At 38.5% G+C, this 19,669-nt stretch overlaps 1 protein-coding gene across 1 annotated transcript in view; it reads left to right on the top strand.

Moving 5' to 3' along the window:
• LOC105623556 (POU domain, class 3, transcription factor 2-like) overlaps positions 1-19,669 on the top strand; it is a 141,410-nt gene that overhangs the window by 50,913 nt on the left and 70,828 nt on the right. Inside the window, exon 2 of the mRNA XM_012204948.1 lies at positions 11,658-11,912. Coding sequence (XP_012060338.1) covers positions 11,658-11,912 — 255 coding nt within the window. The remainder of the gene's footprint in view (positions 1-11,657; positions 11,913-19,669) is intronic.

The raw sequence follows: 19,669 nt of genomic DNA on the forward strand, positions 1-19,669 counted from the left end.
ATATATATATATTTTTTTTCAGAATTACAAAGTTAATTCCACTGAGCGTTTACTCAAAACCAAATGTGATCGTTCAATCTTTATTCAAACGGATCTTTTTTCGATTTTATATACATAACATAATATCGTTTGCTTGAATGATTTTTTAAATGATTGTTTTAATAAGCGACTTTCTTTGATTTCTTATACTCTCGTAATACCAAATCATTTAAATATCATAGGCAATTATATTGTTAATAACTATTTATGTTATTGAGACTTTATTGAGATTGCAATGAAGCAATTTTCACATATAATGTGATATTAAACATTTGCTTAATACGGATTTGCAATATTACTGGCTGTCATTATAATACGAAAGCAGATGCTTATTTTTTGAATGATATACTTGATTACTAACTTGACTTCTACTTACAATACCATGCATAATATCGTATATAGCCATTAATAATTCAAAATGGCCGTATCGTAAGAGCCTTTATGGCTGGCATAAAGGAGATTCTTGCGATAAAAAAAATAAAGGAGGGTCCCAGCAGCAGCGACCAATCGCGCTACTCCCCGATCATATCAGACGACTTAATTTATTATTTTATGTGTGTGCAGTTTACACCAGCAATAATGTGGACCATGCAAAAAGTGTGTCTTAAAGCAACGTTCAGAGCGAATGACAACGCATTGTTTTCTCACTTGTGATTTTGTCAACTGTGTCAGAAAATTTCTAAATACAGAAAATAAACGAGCATTCTTTGGAAAATATTTAATTTCATCGATTTTAAATAAATTGTTATTAGGATATTTTATAGCATTCTAAGTCAATTGTTAAAGTTTATAACAAAACAATTGACATCACCGTTTAATCGATCAATGAATTAATGTCTTTGTAAGTCCTGGATCTCGGTGTGAAGTATTTCCTTTATCGATCGATTCATCTCAAAAGAGACTTAATTCAAAGTAAATCACTGTTTAATATAAAAAGCTATTTATTAGATACAGATTTTTAATAAATAATATTAAAACAGCAAATAAAATTCCTAAGAGTTTTTCTACATTCAAAGCAAAAAAATAAGATGATAAGTAGTTGTAGTTTTAATGTTGTGATATGATAAAAATTTGGTATACAGACGTAATATCTGAATATCCACAATGAATCAAATTTTCGTTTGCACTCATATCGCTTTTCATTCGCGCTAACTTAAAAATAGGAGCGATTCACAAGCGACTCGTAAGATAAGCGTACTCGTTCGTCACAGAAGTTGCGTCGGGATCCTTACGAGGATCGTTCCAACATAGACATCGCGGCTGGACAGAAACGGTGTTTGATGTGAGTGTATATGTGTGCGCGTGCGCGCGCGCGCGCGCGCGCGTGTGTGTGTGTGTGTGTGTGTGTGTGTGTGTATGAAACCGTGTGCTCGTAGGGCAACGCTAGTTGGAAAGGGTTGGAAAAACCTACCTCAACCGGGATATGCTGGAGGGAGGGTTTGTTCGAGATGGGAGAGCAAAAGAGAAAAATAAGAAAAGAAAGCGGGTGCCGCGGAGGAGACGACGTCGTCTTTCCACCCTCGTAGCCGACGACGACGACGACGACGACGCGATATCTGGGTCGAGACTCGTCGTCGCCGGCGTCTCGGCGCCAGGCATCCTTCTCTTTGGCTTTTTTCGACGGGCCGGTGAACGGAAAAACGTCCAGAGATGGAAAAGTACTGCGGTGCTCCGTTGTCCTGCGGTTTTCTTCTCTCTATTCCCGGGAATAAGGAAGGCGTATTTCGGCCGCGTTACGTCGTAAAGTAACGTTAATTCATAATTTTTTAAAATATGGTTTCTGCAATTTCTTCTGCACACCACAATCTTCTTTCAAATATCTATAGGTACCAGAAAAAAAGCGAAAACTGTAATTTATATTTCTGTATGTTAGTTAATTTATTAATTTAACTAAAATATTTTATAGATAAAAATAATAATATCTATATATTTATTAATGATTTTATAGTTAAAAGTACATCTTCTTAAAATCTTATGTTAATATGTAGGTAATGTATACAGGGTGTTCCGAAAGTTTTTGCCAATTGCTTTTGTCTAGATAGAGCGGACTAAACTGAATCGAAAAGTCCTCTACCATTTTGCAATGCTCGCAATAGTTAGCGAGATACTGATCGTTAAAAATAGCCAAATAGCGGATCCATTCGGCCTAGTAATACCAAAGCGTACGCTCTTTGATGGGAGTAGCTTGGCAGGCGAGTCTCCATGTCATGACTTGACCGATGTCCCTGCCAAACTATTCCCACTCCCCGCGTGCCGGGCGTACGTTTTGACATTAGTATATCTTTAACGATCAGTATCTCGTTAACTATTGCGAGCATTGCAAAATGGTAGAGGACTTTTCGACTCAGTTTAGTCCGCTCTATCTGCACAAAAGCGATTGGCAAAAATTTTCGGAACATCCTGTATATAATTGCATTTCTTATTTATTAAGGAATGCGAATATATAAATCCACGTTATAATTAATCGTGACATTTTCTACACTTTTGTTCCATTTATCAAGTATTATTTTAATCGTATTTAATTAAAATATTACTTTTTTTTATCGTCAATAGTAATCTAAAACAAAAAAATACTACTATATTAAAACATGTTATTACTTCTCATGAAGATTATCGTATACATCATAAATTATGATAAGTATTCTATTAGGTAACATTAAAATAGCAATTTTAAAATTATTATTTCACACCTTTATACATCTACTCATATTTTTATATTTGCGAAATAAAAATTGTTTCTTGGAAATGAATAACATTTTACAATCACAATTCAAGAATTCTTTGAAAGTTTTCAAAATTGAAACGAAACGTTAGCTAAACTAAAGAGTCAAGGGTTGAGAGATTCAGATTGGCGTGGGCTGCTCAGTGCTCGGGGATCTAATTTTCTATGGGTAAGGGAAACGCGGGAAGAAGGGATGAAAACTCGTCGTGCGAGAGCTGTCGGTGTAAAACTGGCGGAAGGCCGCCACCGCCGCCGGCCGTTACGCGAAAGTTAGAAGTTAGTTACACGGGGGCGGCCGCCCCTCATCTGCATATCCGTACACCCAACTCCCTCCCGCCAACCCGTCGCATCCAGAGCCCCTTTCCCTTCTCTACTTTCGCTTCCGAGTCGCTCCGATCTTCCTCTAACCGGCGTGCTGCCACCACAAGCTGCTCAACAAGTGGTTCTTCGGTTTAGCGCCCGGCTTAGCGCTTCTTTAATTTTCGTTGCCCCCTTCTTCGCAACTTTCTCGTAACTCCATTCCTTCATGTCTATCGCGAAGCATGTTGTCCCTCGAGCAGAAAGAATGCAGCAGCTTTACTACGGGATTAATATAAATCTCTTTTCATATCGAATTCTTAATTGTATGTATTTTGTGAGAGAGTGTATACATTCACGTGTCTTTTAGATAGAAATATACTGTCTTCGGCGCTATAATTCCGACTTGTATCGTATGCTTAAAAATAGATTCAGTCATTGTACATTCCAATAAGCAAATCGACGATACAAAGTTCTCAAACTACTTTCGCAACTGTAATAATATTGAAGTAATAGAGCGTACTTTGCCTCGTGAACAATAACAGAATCTGAACGGAAGATTTATATAGAGAAAACAGGGGTGGCATCATTTCGAGTGCTTTAAAGGATGACTTCTCACGCGAATGGCAGACACATTTGCATGCGTGACGAGCGTAATAACGGATAATGCTCTCCAAGCTCTGAATAGGAAGAACGACCGTTTTTCGGAGGATAAGGTGCTAAGGAAACATGAGAAATCGAAGACAGAGGCGAACTTTCTGAGCACAAGCGATTGTGCAGCACCGGTGAAACTCTTTTCTCGGTCCGCTCCGCCCCGAAAAACCAAAACACAAATAATATTGTGCGCAGAATGGCACACCGCAACGGGGAAAGGGTGGCGCTCGGCACCCTCATCGGGCTATTTAGGACGAAAGGAAGAAAGGGTTCTCCAATAGTGCGAGGATATCTGCATACCAATAGTATAATGGTAATTAGGGATGCACCGTTAGAGGCATTAGAAGCACGACGAGCTCTCTTTCCCGCTTTTGCTGCCGGTGCTTTCGTCCCGATTATATTCTCTGTTAAAGAAGAGTCCGAATCTCCGAGAGCGCCTGGGAGTCACGTTTTCTCACTCTCTCTCCTTCTTTTTTTCCGGATGTTCTTCCACGTGCGTATCAAGCTAATTCGAAAAAGTTGATGTCACTCGAGAAGAAGCGCATCACTACCTGCATTTATGGCCCACTCATTGTCGATTATTTTGCGAACTTTCTCATAAAACGAGGCTAAGGTATATTTCGGCGGCGCCGATTATTCCGTGCTCTTAGTCTGAATCTTTTACGCCGATCGATCGTAACGAGCGTGTATAACTCGAGACCCATTGAAAGTGATCAGACTATTATCTGATGTTTCACTGAACCTATTTTCGTTACGAAATTTCTCTTTGACAAACCTTTTCAATATGCGCGAGATTGAATTAATCGAATGGAATTATTATTTTTTTTCCCCCTTTTTTTCAAATTATATAAATAATACTTGAACGAGAGAAAATAATTATTCGAAATGTTATTGAAATTAATACGATTATATCGTTACAAAGATTCTTTTCATGTAGTTTTTTCACGTTTCTTTCAGAGATAAATAATTATTACAAAAAACTACTATACGCATGTATTAATTAAGTGGGATTTGTTTAGTTTTATATCTCTCGAGGGTTTAACTTGCATGAAACGTTCGAATGTTTGTGCTTAAAATGGTAGCCATGTCGCTTTTGACACACTCGTCAAAATATTCTTCGCCGCATACGCACACAAATATGCAAGTGTACACACAGCGTTGCCGCGATCTTCCAAACCGCCCCTACTTCTGCCCCCTTCCCTATTTGGAGCACACGTGACACTCGCACACATCGATTCCTGGATGTGTGCTTTCTAGTCGTCAGAGCGCATGCTGCACTGCGCACAATTCCTACCACCCAATCCACCCACTTCCACCGCCGTACCTCTCTTGCCATCCCGACGTTCTCGCCCCCCGACTCCAAACTCTCTCGTGCAGCGCGCCATGCAACCCCTAGGAGGCGACTCTTATTATTTCCATTTTTCCAATTCGGTTGGGGGGCGGGAAGTGAGCGTGCAACACACTCCCCCACCCCCTTCTACTTCCTTGCCGCCTTCACTCCCACCCTTCGGACCGTCTCCATCACCCTCTTACTTGCACCCCCTCCTCAGGTGGCCGGCCGAAGGAAAAATATCTATATTTATCTGTTTCTTCGCGGGCTACGTCTCCCTCTACCCCCTTCTTGTTCCTACCCCATTCTCTCTTCTCTCCGCAACTCTACTCTCTCCGCTTCCACTTTGGAGATTCTCTCTGTCTTTCGTACTTGATTTCTTTTTCTTATTCTTTCTGTTTCTTTCTCCTTCTTACTTCCATCTACCATTTCTTACCGCGCCGCGGCGCCGCGCGTCCGCGAGGCCGACAGAGAGAGAATGAATAGAGGAGGGTAAGATAGATAGAGAGGGTAAGTGGGAGTGTGAAGGCAGAGGGGTAGAGCGAGGAAAAGGAAGTAAAAGACGGAGGCTACTACGACGACGACGACGACGACTACGACGACGTCGACGACGCCGGCGGCCACGGCGAAGCGTGCGCGCCTTTCTTGGCCCCAAGTGCGAGAAAGAGAGATCGAGGAGGAAGGAGACGGCGGTAGGAGGAGGAAGGATAGAAAGGGAGAGAAGGACGGAGAAAGAGAGCGCCGAGCTTCCGCTTCCTTATGCTCCGCCGCGGACTGCATCAACCAGTCGCGCGGTCGCGCTCACATAAGAAACTGGGATTCGAGAGGCCGACCCCCTTCTCGAGCCAGCGCGCGGTTCCGTAAAAGCGGAAGGAAGCGAACGACGCGAGTATACGTCACGCGGTCGTCGCGAGACCACTCGACGTAACGTCTAATATAGCAAGAAAACACGTACGTGCAACGTGGAAGAAGAAATTAACCGCGCTCTACCAAGGCTCGAGCACGACTGACCGAACGTTTACCCCCACTACTGTCCTAACGAGCGACGTGAGCGAGTCGAACGTCGTCCGCGATTTACGAGGGGCCCTATAGGGCCCGTCGTTGAATCGGGCCTAAGCGAAGGCCCGCCGGTGCTCATCGGCTACACTCGGCTCGACGACAGTCGCGTCATTCACGCCAATGATGAAGAGAGGGGGGCCGTGCGGCCTCCTGAACGAGTTCCACGAATACGCCACGAGGATGACGCCGCCGAAAATAACGGAGGCTTAAGGGGATGTTACTCGATGCCACTTCGCGCCACCGAGGAAGATGTTTCTGCTCCTTTCAGTGCTTCCTCTTCCTCCTCTTCTTCCTGGCGACGGAGAGATCCGACCAGGTGGAGGAAGGCGAGTTTGGGGAGGATGCTGCATGTTCTCACTGAGGGACAAATCTTAACGAAAAGGAAGCAGCATCGATGTTAATGTCATGAAAACGGGAGAGATCCCAGATGATCAACCAAAGTTCCTATTTTTCACGTGTTTTAGCCCAAAGATTAGAAAATTAAGGGAGCGACAATTAGTGGGAAGTAAGGGAGGCGGAAAAAGGGAGAGAAGGGAAAAAGAAAAAAATCGAGATGACGCACGTCGAAACCTCGTGTCTACGACGAGAATGGAGCCTCCCGCGCTAATTAACCAGCCAATTAGAAAGCCCGCGGCCATGCGTAATGAGCTGCGCGCGCAAAAGTTCCTAAATGCAACGCGGTCCTTTTTCCTTCGAATTCGCGCCGGTCACGAAGCACGCGGCGCGCACTAATAATATAAATTTAGATACACTAAGGAAACGAAAACGCCTCCTCCTCGGCCGTATTGATTACGACCGCGTTCGAGATTACAAGAGTGCGATCGAAACGGTGGAGAACAGGTGGAGGATAAGGAGCGCTTTAGTCCTCGATACTAGTCTGCTAACAATCATAGTGATAGTATAATAATACCATTAGAGATTAATTGTACAACAGCGAAGAGCGCCTTCTTTGTCCGAGAGGGAGAAGGTGGAATAAATAAGCAACGTACTTGTGTCTTATGGCGTCCGATTACGCCAACAGGCAATAAAAACAGGAGACTCGAGGCGCGTACGAAGACGAAGCACGTCGACACATTTTCCCTATATCCTACCCCACGCATAGAATCACATTGCGTGGAAGGGAAATCTTTTTTTTTTTTGAGACAGCATGGAATCTGCGGATAGACACGCTCGACTTCGGAAGCTGACCTTGTAGCTCTTTAAGCAGTTTTTAACCGTACATTAATGTGCCACGTGGGCTCTTGAAGCAATTTCAGACCGCGCGCGCCGCGCGGTGTTTTTATCCTCTTAACCGAGCACGAAATAACTAAATAAATAAATAGAAGGATTACGGAATATATATAAATAAATAAACAAATATATATATATATATATATATATACACAATTTAAAAACCTATTTAATTATATATTCCTATATACATATACAAGGAACACATGTACAGGTATTTTACTAGGTCCTTACGATTTTGAAACTCACTTTCGTTAAAATAAAGAGAGGCGAAAAGCGAGATTCGCAGGAGACCAAAGAAAAGGGCTACTTTTCGTGTGTTTTGAAAGCCCGAAAGATATTTTTCACTGCATCGAAACAGTGTAACGAGAACGGCTAAAATGTCCACGATGAGTGTCGTCTCGAACTCTTCCGTCGAAGTGGACTCCGATTCCTCTAACGACGTGTCGAGCAAGGACGACAGCAGTGCCGAAAGAAAGTTTATCTTACGCAATGAGCTGTATAGCAGTCTGCTGGCGAGCGCGTTAGGCAAAACCGTGCTCAACAGGCATCTCAATTTCAAAGAGCAGGGGATTAACTTCAATCTAGCATCCCTAAAGGACAACTTAAACGCGCTCGGTGCACTGAAGGAGTTGAAGGATTTGAAGGGCTTGACCGTCAGCAGTGTGCCCGCCTTTCCAAGGAACTTAGCTCTTCATCGGGAAGATCACGATGAGGTTAGACTGGACTACTGAGAAATATTTTTGCATTGTCGTTGCGTTGTTTGTGGTTAAATTTCTATTACTGTTACATTGGTAGCATAAAATATTTTTACGACAGCTAGCGTCGTTACGCTCTGCGAATTGTCAGATTCTTCATTTTATATGCATTTACATATTTAGATATTTAATATAGATGTATAAGAAGTTAAAAATTAAACTACTATATTAAAAAATGGGATGATGGAGTGGAATAATGAACTCAAATTTACTTTAATAACTCTTTGTTTATTTTATGTTTGCTTTTATTTTAATTTCTGTTGAAATTTAATATACCATCATTAGTGTTAAGATAGAAAATAGAGTTAAAACTTTCCTTAAAAAGTTACTGTAACGCACGGTTTAACGTCACGTGGGCATAGTACTCGTGGTATATTAGGAACATATAAACGGAAATGGAGGAAGTATATCAAATGGGAAAACGTAGACGATGTCGCCAAGGACGATGTTGTGAGGATAGTTAGCGAAGAGTTAAAGGCCGGTTGACAGGTCGGTGAAACTGTTTGCGAGATAAAGTGCGTTCTAACGTGGCTGGCGTTTGTTGCCGGTATAAGTTGTCAGTTAAAAAGTTAGAGCATAGTTAGTGGTGGCGAGTTTTCGCGTAACGATGGTATAAAATACGAGGCCGAGTCGTGATTCCGCTTGCTCGTATAATACTCCATTTTCTTACTTCTTCAAACATTCGCCCGATACGTTTTGCCTCTGGCTTGATAATGTTTCATTACACTCGGGAATTGCTTACCTTGATTTCTAGTTTAGACTTATAATGGTTTTATTTAGATATTGTTTACGCGACTGTGTGTAAAACTGGAAAAAAAACTCGACGGGTAAATATTAAATATTAAAAAATTATTACACGTGAGAAAGAAAGCAGCGATTAATTTTTGGCGACCCAGTGAAAAGTAAGTTAAAATATAAAAAGTTAAAATGTGAGATTAAAGCGATTCTGTTAAAGAACTTTTTATTTAAAAACTGATTAAGTATTTAATACCATTAACAGTAATTGCTACTTATTATACTGTTTTTCATGTTTAAGTGCTAATACATAATTTTTAAGTGGTAGTTTATATCTTTGTTACTTTAAATAAAGATATAAACTTAATTAACCTTTTAAAAGTGTATCCTGATTAATACTAGAACTTTTTTCTGTTATAATTTATTAATTAGCTGCAATTGTAGCGAGTTGTCGGCTATTTCCTGTTGCTTTCTTTTGCTTTTGCCCGAGTTACAGCCTTAAAGGAACTTTTCTTGGCACGATTATCGTTTTGGCTCGCTTTAGTCGAAGCTACGGCGATTCCTGACCTAAATCCATAAACAAGCACCTGCGTGCTTTCCTCATTTCAATTGTACAGAGTTTATCGGTTTCGCAATACCCTTCATGAGAATCAATTCTTTATTTAATCGATCAATTTATTTACGACAACGAATTTCCATTATGGATTATAGCTTTTCATTGTAATCTCGTAATATCTTTTTATTATTACGAAGAGAAATGCGTTGATTTAATTGATCGTTTTGTAACAGTATGAGAAATAAATTTACCTAAAGTCAAACATTTTCAACTTATGGCACAATGATAAAATAATAACGAACGTATTTATTATCGTTTTTATCACGTTTATGCTATCAATCACCAAACTTTTTGTCAGTAGCCAATCACAAATTAATTATTTTTCAAATTAGATTTTATGATATCTGGAACTTGTATTAAGCCTAGAGAGAAAAATGGGCATCATATTGCGTGCCCGAGAACGTGTAATTAAGTTAGTTCGCAATAATGAAACGTATCCATCCCCCTTCGAGACTCCCTTAAGAAATAACACCCCTGGTTAAGCTCTGGGGGAAGGCTATTCGAGAAACTAATAATCAGGCTTGCGATTCGTAACACGTTTTTCTCACGATGCACCGCGCTGCGCGAACAATTAGCAACTTCAATCCAGAGTCCCCCTTAATTAACGATTTACTCCGATTAGTTTGCTATGCCACGGAGGGTTGAGATTTCACTTCGCAAGAAAAGAGACGATAAAGGATTAAAACCCGATTATTCCGAGGTCATTTAAAAAGTATGAATATGTATATTTTATTGGAGATTTAAAAGGAGGGAAAGAGAGCGCAGTAAGCAGGACACGAAGATGTAATGTAGAACGCTGTAATATTAAATATTAAAGAGACACAGAAGGATTTGGCTTATTCGTAAACTTAAATGCTGCTCCAAAAGTTGATTGTAATTGATTTGTAAATATTTGAAAAGATAAGTTCTCATATTTAATTCATTGTGAAACGATCGTTTGTGCTTGAGAGAGATTACACATATTAAATACAGGAAATGAGTGCTAATGATATTACTAAATTTCAACGCAATTTTATTCGATGATATGAAATTTTCTGTTCGAATGGAAACGGATAATGTGGAGCCGATATCGCGAAGTAGAATTGTGAGAGCATTCCAGTAGCAAAAGATGATTTCAGTTGCATCTACTTTTATAACCGTGCTCATCGCTTCTACATTCGACGACATATCGATTGGATATCGTCCGACGTACGTTTTCTCTTCTTTGTCTGGGGCTATGAATTTCTTACGATGTCTCTTGCGGTCGATAGCGCCGCGGATCGGTATAATTACACTCGAATTTGTAAATGTGTGCGTGTTGACCGTTATACACGTATAAAATAATCTATATCCTGTGTAACTGTTAGATTTCCTTACGGTGTGTTTGTAAGAGCTCAAGCTCCAAAATACGAATATTTCTCCTCTTGGCAAATATTAATAAATATTAAAGAATTAATAGGTCAAAGAAGACATTATTTTATTATATATGTATACGTGACAAAATTATAACGAAACAATTGAATATAATATATATAATACATAATATATAATATATACATATACATTTTGTTGTATTTATATATCGTGTATCTTCTATCTCATCATTTAATTTAGTATCGTTGAAATTATGAGTTGAAAAAGTATACCTATATAAAAGTTTAGATATTTTGATGTCAAATATACTTTCCGACTTAATGTTAGCCGATTCATCGATCAATTTATTAATGGGCTAACTCTTCTCGCGCACTCTATCATGAATACCTAATGCTGCCTCACCGGTCACAGACAAGAATGAACGAGTTTAATAAAATCACCGCGATTATATAATATGCATGTGGAAGATTTTTCCGGTCTAAGATCCTTCTATCAATTTGAAGAAGAAGCCGACTTGCACAATTATTAAATACTTGAAGCAATCTTAACATTTCTGGAAATATGACACAAAATTTTCTTTTCAAAAGTTAATTTTTATAATTTTGAATATTTATATGTATTAATGAAGCACAAAAATAAAATACTTATTAATATTAATAATTCGAGAAAAACACTATACTATAGGAAAACATTGAGACAAAACAATTAATTCGTATACATTTAGTTTACCACCAACACTTGTGAGGAATAAATTCGATTTTTTGGAAAATATTGTTACGAAGAATAAGAGAACCCAAAACTACTAATACTATTTTAAACGCATATAGGCTTTTAACGAATTCATGTTTTTCTTTCTCTTTCCAGAAAAACTCATTTGCGTGGTCGGAGGGTGGTGAAGAAGGTGGTGGTGGTGGCGGAGGAGGTGGCGGAGGAACGGGAGGGACCGGAACAGGTGGTACGGGTCCTGGGACCACCGGTGGCGGCGGACTGGCCCATTGGGTCAGTGTTATGGCGGAGCACATTCACAATCCGCACTCAGCCACTGGCGTCGGTGTTCACCATCAACAACAATCCCCACCTCAACCGCCTTATCCGTGGAACAATGGCCTTTCCAGTGACGTGAGTACGCTCTTATTGCAATCAGCTTTCATACGTACGATTTCTTATATGCTAGAAACTATATCCAAATTTCATTTAATATTATATCTTTCTTAAATTATTATCGAGTCTAACGTAAGAAATGTCCTATTTTTTAAACGTTGCTCGTTGGCGAATAGAAGGATCTCTCTTAATTCTTAGAAAAGTAATAACTTACACTAAAGTATGAAAGCAAATATTTATATATTGCGAACAACGTTGGTCAATTATTGCGAATGTAAAGCAATTTTTTTTTATGTTAGAAAATGTACTGTAAGAGGACCATAAATATAATCATCTAATAATAGGGATGGCTATAGTAGAAAAAAAAAGACATTCTTTTAATTAGCTTTTTTAAATCATAGTAACATCTAACAAGTATCATAAAGTTTTCAATTTATTTCTCTGTAATCTCTATGTTTCTCGCGGATTCGACGAAAGCTGCAGTCGCGACAAAAAGATCGACGACAAAAAATTCAAAAGAAAAAGACGGTTAGAGGGGAATAGAAGGAAATAAGGAAGAGAAGTAGGAACGTTGCCTGAATTAAATATGGCCGGAAGAAAGACACCGTTAAATGCGCGATGCAACGGTACCAAAGCTTCGGAAATGGTAGGAAAAAAAATCTCCGACATTCTCTTTTTTTTTTCTTTTTTTTTAATGCGCGGTGTCAGCGGGACGGAATACGCTACCCCTGTTTTGATTTTATTTTTTTTCTTTCACCCTTTACGTGCTATCTCCGGACGAGAATCCTGCATAATTTAGACGAGACTGGATTAGAGGAGATTGTCAAGAGAAGAAGAGACAATGAGTGTGAAAGAGTCGGGAAGGGGTGAAGTAGTAAAATCGAAATAGAAACGACGGGGGTGAGAAGCAGGACGGGACACAAACGATTCGAAAAACGACGGCGAAAAAGGGCGCCAAAAAGGGTTGAAGATCGCTTTACATAGCGGTGTTCTTTCGTCGGGTTCCATCTCGAGATAAAAAAAGGAAAAGAAAGAAAACAAATAGACGGAAGCGCGAAAAAAAGACTTTTGGGGAAGAGGGAAAAAAGCGTGTATGCGCATTTGCGCGAAAGGGAATGAATAAGAGAGGAGAACGAATAACGGAAAAAAGTAGTTGCTCATTTGAATCGATAGTGGTGGTTATGTGGCGTTTTTCTTGCGTTAATCAGGTAACAGTTCATTTATGGCGCGATTTAAGAGAGGATTAATGAAAGAGTCTATTATCATAGTATGTTTTTAAAACAAAAAGAAAGAATTTTTTAATCTTATAGTTTTTAAAACTTTTGTTAAGCTCTCAAAATGTACTACATTTTTCATTATTCGATGGGATCATCGTCTACAATTATATCATTCGTAACATTATTATAATTGCGCTCCCATTACGGAAGCGCGAGATCATAGAGAATCCTTAATCGTAGAGGACTCGTTTGTTTTTCTTAGACAAGAAATTAGGGTGTGCCTTCTATCTCCGTACGGTGTGAAAAGGACCGGATTTGAATATGAATAGAAGCGGCAGACATCTCGAGGACGCTCTTTATCGGTCGTAGAACCTGTAGCACGCGGAAGAGTTATCCCGAGGCCTCGTTTATCCTCTCCCTCTTTGTTTCTTCTTCTCTCTTTCTTTTCTTCCGTTGAGGGCTCACCCGGTTTTTGTCTATGGTTATGGGTGCCCGCGGGACCCACGCCACGAGTCTATCGCAGAGGCCTCGGGGAAAAAACAAGGAACTACGACAACGGGGGGACGATTTAAATAATCCGCGGCATGCTAATGTCTCTGGCATTCTCACGGAACACCGTCCGTGAATGTTCTCGAAGGGGAGGGGGCGATAGTTTGGGAGAGAGAAGAAAAAGAATGAATGTACAAGACAATCAGTCAATCTGCATACGATGCATACGGGCGAGGAAGAGTAGTAGATACCCCTTGGCATCTTTCGAGGGGATGATCGCGTTATCTCGGTGAACAACTATGACCATCGTTGGTTGAAGTTTAACCGTTAGGAATTAATTAAAATCTCGAGAATTCGCGTTTGTAACAAAGTAAGCAAAATAGCCATTAAAATTAATATATTAAAAATATCACAGTCACGTTTGACATTTGAAGAAACGTCTATGCTGCCATCTCGAAAGCTGAGGGTAACAAAATGCTAGATGAAAACTCTTAGTAGCGGTATGTTAGCGCAATGCCGCGTCATGGGCGAAATCGGTAACACGTTTTCGGAGGTTGTAATCTGTCGTCGGTTTTGCCCAGCGGGTGGTCAACCCTTTTTCCAGGCTTTTTTACGCCTGCCCGACCATAATCCCTTAAAACGCTTAGAGGCGTTCTTTAGGGTAATTTCTTCACGGCGAAGAAAGGGCGCACTTCATCCGGCGGGTCCCGTATCATTTTATTCGACAAGATGCAAAACACCTTTGGCCGCGCGTTCTCGTACCCCTCCCTCTCGCCTTCGGAACAGCAACTGAAATCGTTCTTTGCGCGAGAATCCTTGGCCTTGCGCGGAACACCACTCCTGACGAAGATTATGCAAAAGAGGACTCATCCATCCCTTTCTTTTCCCTCCTTTTAACTATCCTTCACCTTCGCCCCTCTCCCCTCCTTCCTCGTTCTCGCGAAAGTCCCCCCATTGTCCTCTTTCTTGTCTCCCTTGTTCCTTCTCTCTCTCTCTCTCTCTCTCTCCTTCGTCATTTTCGTCCCCTCGACACGGTAGCAGTACGAAAATTAAAATAATGGTTCCCGCAACCCCTGCCAGCATTTTTTTACTTCTTCGATCGGCTTTTTCTGCATGTGCACCTTCAACGCGGCAACGACAGCCGGCATGCAAATTGTGCGCAACGGGATTTTTGTCTCTGTTCGGCGAGAGACAAAAAAAAGGAGTGGAGAGAAGTAAGGCACGGTTTATTGTCTCGGTATACCAGGACCGTTCGTTAAGGGACCGGTGTCGAAATAAGATTTTTTTTTCTATCTCCGCGCGCAGAATGCCTCTGGATGACGAAGCCGTGTCTCCGATTGGTTAATGAATTTCTGGGGCAACGTGCCACGATGAAATGAAGAAAAAAAAAGACGGGACTAACGTTCACTTCGTATTGAACAAAATGAAACGGTAAAACGAAAGTTTCACGATGAAGCAATTTATATCGCGTCATCGTATAACGATATTCCGATGTAATTTTTTGTATCTATTTTAGCATCTTTTTCATATAGAATAGATTTTTTTTATACGTATAAGAACGTATGTCATCAAGTGATTCTTGTATAATTTTTTCTGATTGTTTTAGTATTATTTTTATAGTAAAAGTATTATCTTAATTAATATTATTAATATATTTAATTTATCTTAATTAATATATTTTTGTTAATTAAAAAAAGAACTCATATCATATCATTATCCATGATTAAAATTTTATGTTATTTTCATTTTATTTTTTTGTCAGATTAATATTTATCAGATTATGCTATCCAATCTCTTCTTTCAAAAATGAAAATGATTGAAAGATAATATCTTAACTACGTACATTTCTAAATGATCTTCTATTAGATGTTTGAAAACAAGTTTTCACCTAGATTTCTCAGTTAAGTTTGTATTTACCACATCGGCAATGCTGTTTCTTAAAAATGACCTCTTTACGACATAGTAGGTAGATATTACATTCGGTTATACAATAGAAACAAAGATAGATTCATCGACCTAACGCCGAGTCCTTTTTGGCGGCGGTGTCACAACATTTGGGCTCAGGATAGAGTTATGGCTGTCCTTTTGCCGCAGTTTTCAGCGTGATTCTCTCCTTCTCGTTCGCCGTTTATATTCTTGTTCATCCACGTAGAAACATTTTCTGCGATTTTCAACCCTTCACACCACGTATTGTCGGAGCAATGAGTTTGCTATCCGAACGTGACTATTTTTATTGTGAAATTACATTCGTAGAAATCTCACTCTTATGTGACGCATGTTCTCGTATGTTCTTCTCTATAGTTTTATATTTTATAAATATACCATGTATAAATTTATAAATCTTGTGCATTTAAACACAATTATAATATAATTAATTTTATTTACAGCAAGTAAAAGAGTACACTAGATAGTATATATTTTCAAAAGAGTTACATATAATCTAATCAGAAGAGAAAAGCACAAACATATTCACTTTTTGTTAAGATACATTTTTTTTGACGTTATATAATTATTTTTTGAACTAACGGTAAAAAATCGGTCGCACGAAAATCGCGGCTACGTTTTTAAAGGATCATGCCCCAAGAGACGTGACTAAGAATCCATCGCGAGAATGTACCGTTTTGAGGGAGCACGTTAAAGGGTTAAAGGAAAAAAAATTAGCACCCGTTCTATCAGAACAGGAGAAAAAACAGTGTCGGATGCTTCCGGCGAAGACGCGAACATCGGCATTGGGTGCTCGCTCCCGGAACCGATTCGGATGAAAAAACCGCATAGTTTTTCGACGGGCTCGGGGTGGCCGCCCTAAGCTGTACCGTAGAGGTGCGTATGCAGATCATCGTGAATGCCAAGTAACAAAAGGCCCATAGTCTCACGCTATTGTGCCGTAGCAGGTAAGATAAAAGTGGCTGGGCCTCGTGAATCCCAACAACAACGTAGCTGCACCCCGAAAAACGTGCTTATACACGCGCACAAACACAGACACAGGACGGCCGAGGAGCTGTCAGGGTGACCCGGTCTAGTAGACCAGCTCTTGATGTCTCTTTAATTTTTATTAATGACGGCGAATTTGAATTTTTGCATCGGTGATATGGGAACCGCGTGCGGGACGTTCTTGGAAGGAGGGAGGGAGGGGGGGGGGGAATGTCAGGTACGAGAGGCGGACGTACGTACTGAGAGCACGTCGTAAGTCGCGTACGTGACCGTGGCCCTGGGAGCCGCGCTTAAGGGAGATCCTCGTCCTTGTCATCGATCATAATTATCCGCTTTCGTACTTCGTTGATCCGTGCCGCAGCGACAGGTGAGGATTTTCGAGATTTTCTTTGCATCTTCCAGCCGCGAAATAGCAGCCACCGTGCCGTTTGGCAAATGCGGCGCAACGTAAAGCAGCTATTGTTCATTTTAACATATTCACGTATTTTCGTTTTTTATAAATTAAAAATTAAAAGTTAAAACATTTTATAAATTAAAAGTAACTTAAAAATTGAAGTTGAATCATAAGATTAGATTTAATTAATTGAATAGATTCAATAGATCACGTATGAAATAATTGAAAAGCGTTACTTCTATTTTAATTGCGTAGTAAAATTTTTATTTTCTGCATTTCCTCTAATCTCGGTTGATTTTTGATAGAAGAATTTATCTATATATTTTTTCAATTAATTTTATATATATAGGTATATGTAAGAAAAAGAAGTACAAATTAATAATTTTATATATAGATACCTCATTGTAGATTAGGACTTAAAGAAATTTAGAAAGCGTTGAAAATACATAGTAAAATAGACAAAAGTGTCTCATTCATTTCGTATAATATTATTTATTCAATAAAGTAATTTAATTTTGTAGTTTACTTTATGTTATTTTTATATGTATATAATATAAAGTATAATATTAATATATTTTTGTACGGTAACATTTTTAGAGTTTTCAATGAAAATTAGCTTTATTTGTGCCAGATTTATTATCTTCAGGATTAAATTTATTTACTGGAAATTATTCGCTAACTGCGATGATTTGTTCGCAGCAAGAATTATAGATTTTGTTTTTTCAAGGATTTTATGTGCTATTAATAGTCGCCTTCGATTGATGTTACCAACAAGTGACGAATTATCCGCCTTGCGCGATTAAGAAATCGATTTATCCCGTATTGCGTATCTGAGATGAATGGCTTATACGTACGACGGCATGGAATACTAAAAGGAGGCAATTAATACGTCGCGCATCGTCGTCATCTCTTCAAAAGTAACGCGCGGAGCAAAGGGCGCCGCGAAGAAACAGAGGGGCCAGTGTTTTCAAAGGGCCACGTGTTTTTTAATGACGACTAGCAGACACCATCGCGTTTACGTTCGATCTTGATCGTGATGTTTAAAAAAATATTGCGTCCTGGGAAATCGTTCATGCGACAATTTTCAATTGTGAAGTCGAGTCAGGTCAAATTCTTTTTATATGCAAAATTGAATTTATAACTTTTGATAGAATTAAAGTGAACTTTTCTTAGAAAATATATATTTAATTCCCCTGTCGGGATGGCTTAATCATCAATATAAAGTATCTCAGCAATTAAACTATGAATTAAATATGTGTTAAAAAGTTTATTAAGTTAAAAAGTTTAATATCATATCAATCACTAACGATGATGTCATTATCTGCTTGCATTTTTGAAGTTTGATATTGTCAAGGAGAAGAGACAGACATGAATATTTCAATTTCCAAGTTAAATATAATATTTAAATAGATAGTAAAATTTTTGCTAATGAAAAGTTAATTTGATTAATACAAAATTTGTCATTGAAAGATAACATTTATAGCATATTTTATACATATTACATATTTATAATTGTGGTATTTGTATAAAAAAATTCGAAGTAAAAGTAACGACAAAAATAAAAATATGCTGTTTAATTAGATAAAAGTTTGATTAATTGATTCGAAATAAAAAAATTAAAAAAAAGTAAATGTCAATAAAGAAAATGTTATGTTAATTACTACAGCAAATACGTATATTGAGAAAAATTATATATAATTATATTAATTATATTAATTATATATAATTAAAGACAACAATTCAAAGTCACTCGATTAAAGACTCAAGTACTTCTTACCATTACATTTTGCGAGAAAAAAATGTTTAACTATTGCGAGAGATTCTCAGAAAGTTTCAATTGTGTGTCGGATGCATCCAAAAAATTCGACCACAAATTTCAGTTTTATATCATTTATTTTATATCATATCATTTATTTTTCAGTATTTTTTATTTATCATTTATTTTTAATTGTCTATTAATTCTTAAGGACGAGCATTATAAAATCGCATGCTTTTATGATTTATGCATCACAATCATCTCAAAAGGGTTAACAAACAGCAGCAAAAAATGTTACAAAAGTCGTCAGTCGTCCAGATATTTGGAACTGAAGGATAAAAGATCGAGTGGAAATATCAGAATCGATATTTGACCTGGCAGAACGGAGTAACAGAAAGGAAAGAAAGATACGGAGTAAGGAAAGAAAGAAAATTTTTTGAAGAAATATTGAGCTTCAGGAACTGCAGCTATCAATGTTGTCGCCATCTTTTTTCATATTTGACGAATTTTAAAAAAAGTTGTACTATGAAAAATCTAAGCCGTAAAAAAAACGAGAGACCGAAAAAACAGTACGTATTTTTTGTGACATATAGTACATCTAACTCAAAGATTTACTTATAAAATATTAATTATTATTCTTTATCTATTCAAATTATAAAATCAACAATCTTCCATTGAACAAATTTTCATTGCAATCAAGTCAATTTTGTATCTAGGAATATACGAATTAACATTAATAGTCTTTTAAATGCGCGCGAAAATACCGATTCGTAGATAATGTCATTAAAAAAGGAATAAAATAAATATTGCATTAAATTTATCCTCAATCTGCAGTTAATAGAATCAATGCGATTTGGCTTGCTCTTGTAAACAGGTCAACTAGGGTCACCAGGTTTTATTTTTGCATCTTTGATGATTAGAAATAGAGCGAGAGCGAGAGAGAGAGAGAGAGAGAGAGAGAGAGAGAGAGAGAGAGAGAGAAGAATAC

This window comes from Atta cephalotes, assembly GCF_000143395.1.
Source record: "Atta cephalotes unplaced genomic scaffold scaffold00002, whole genome shotgun sequence".
Lineage (NCBI taxonomy): Eukaryota > Metazoa > Arthropoda > Insecta > Hymenoptera > Formicidae > Atta > Atta cephalotes.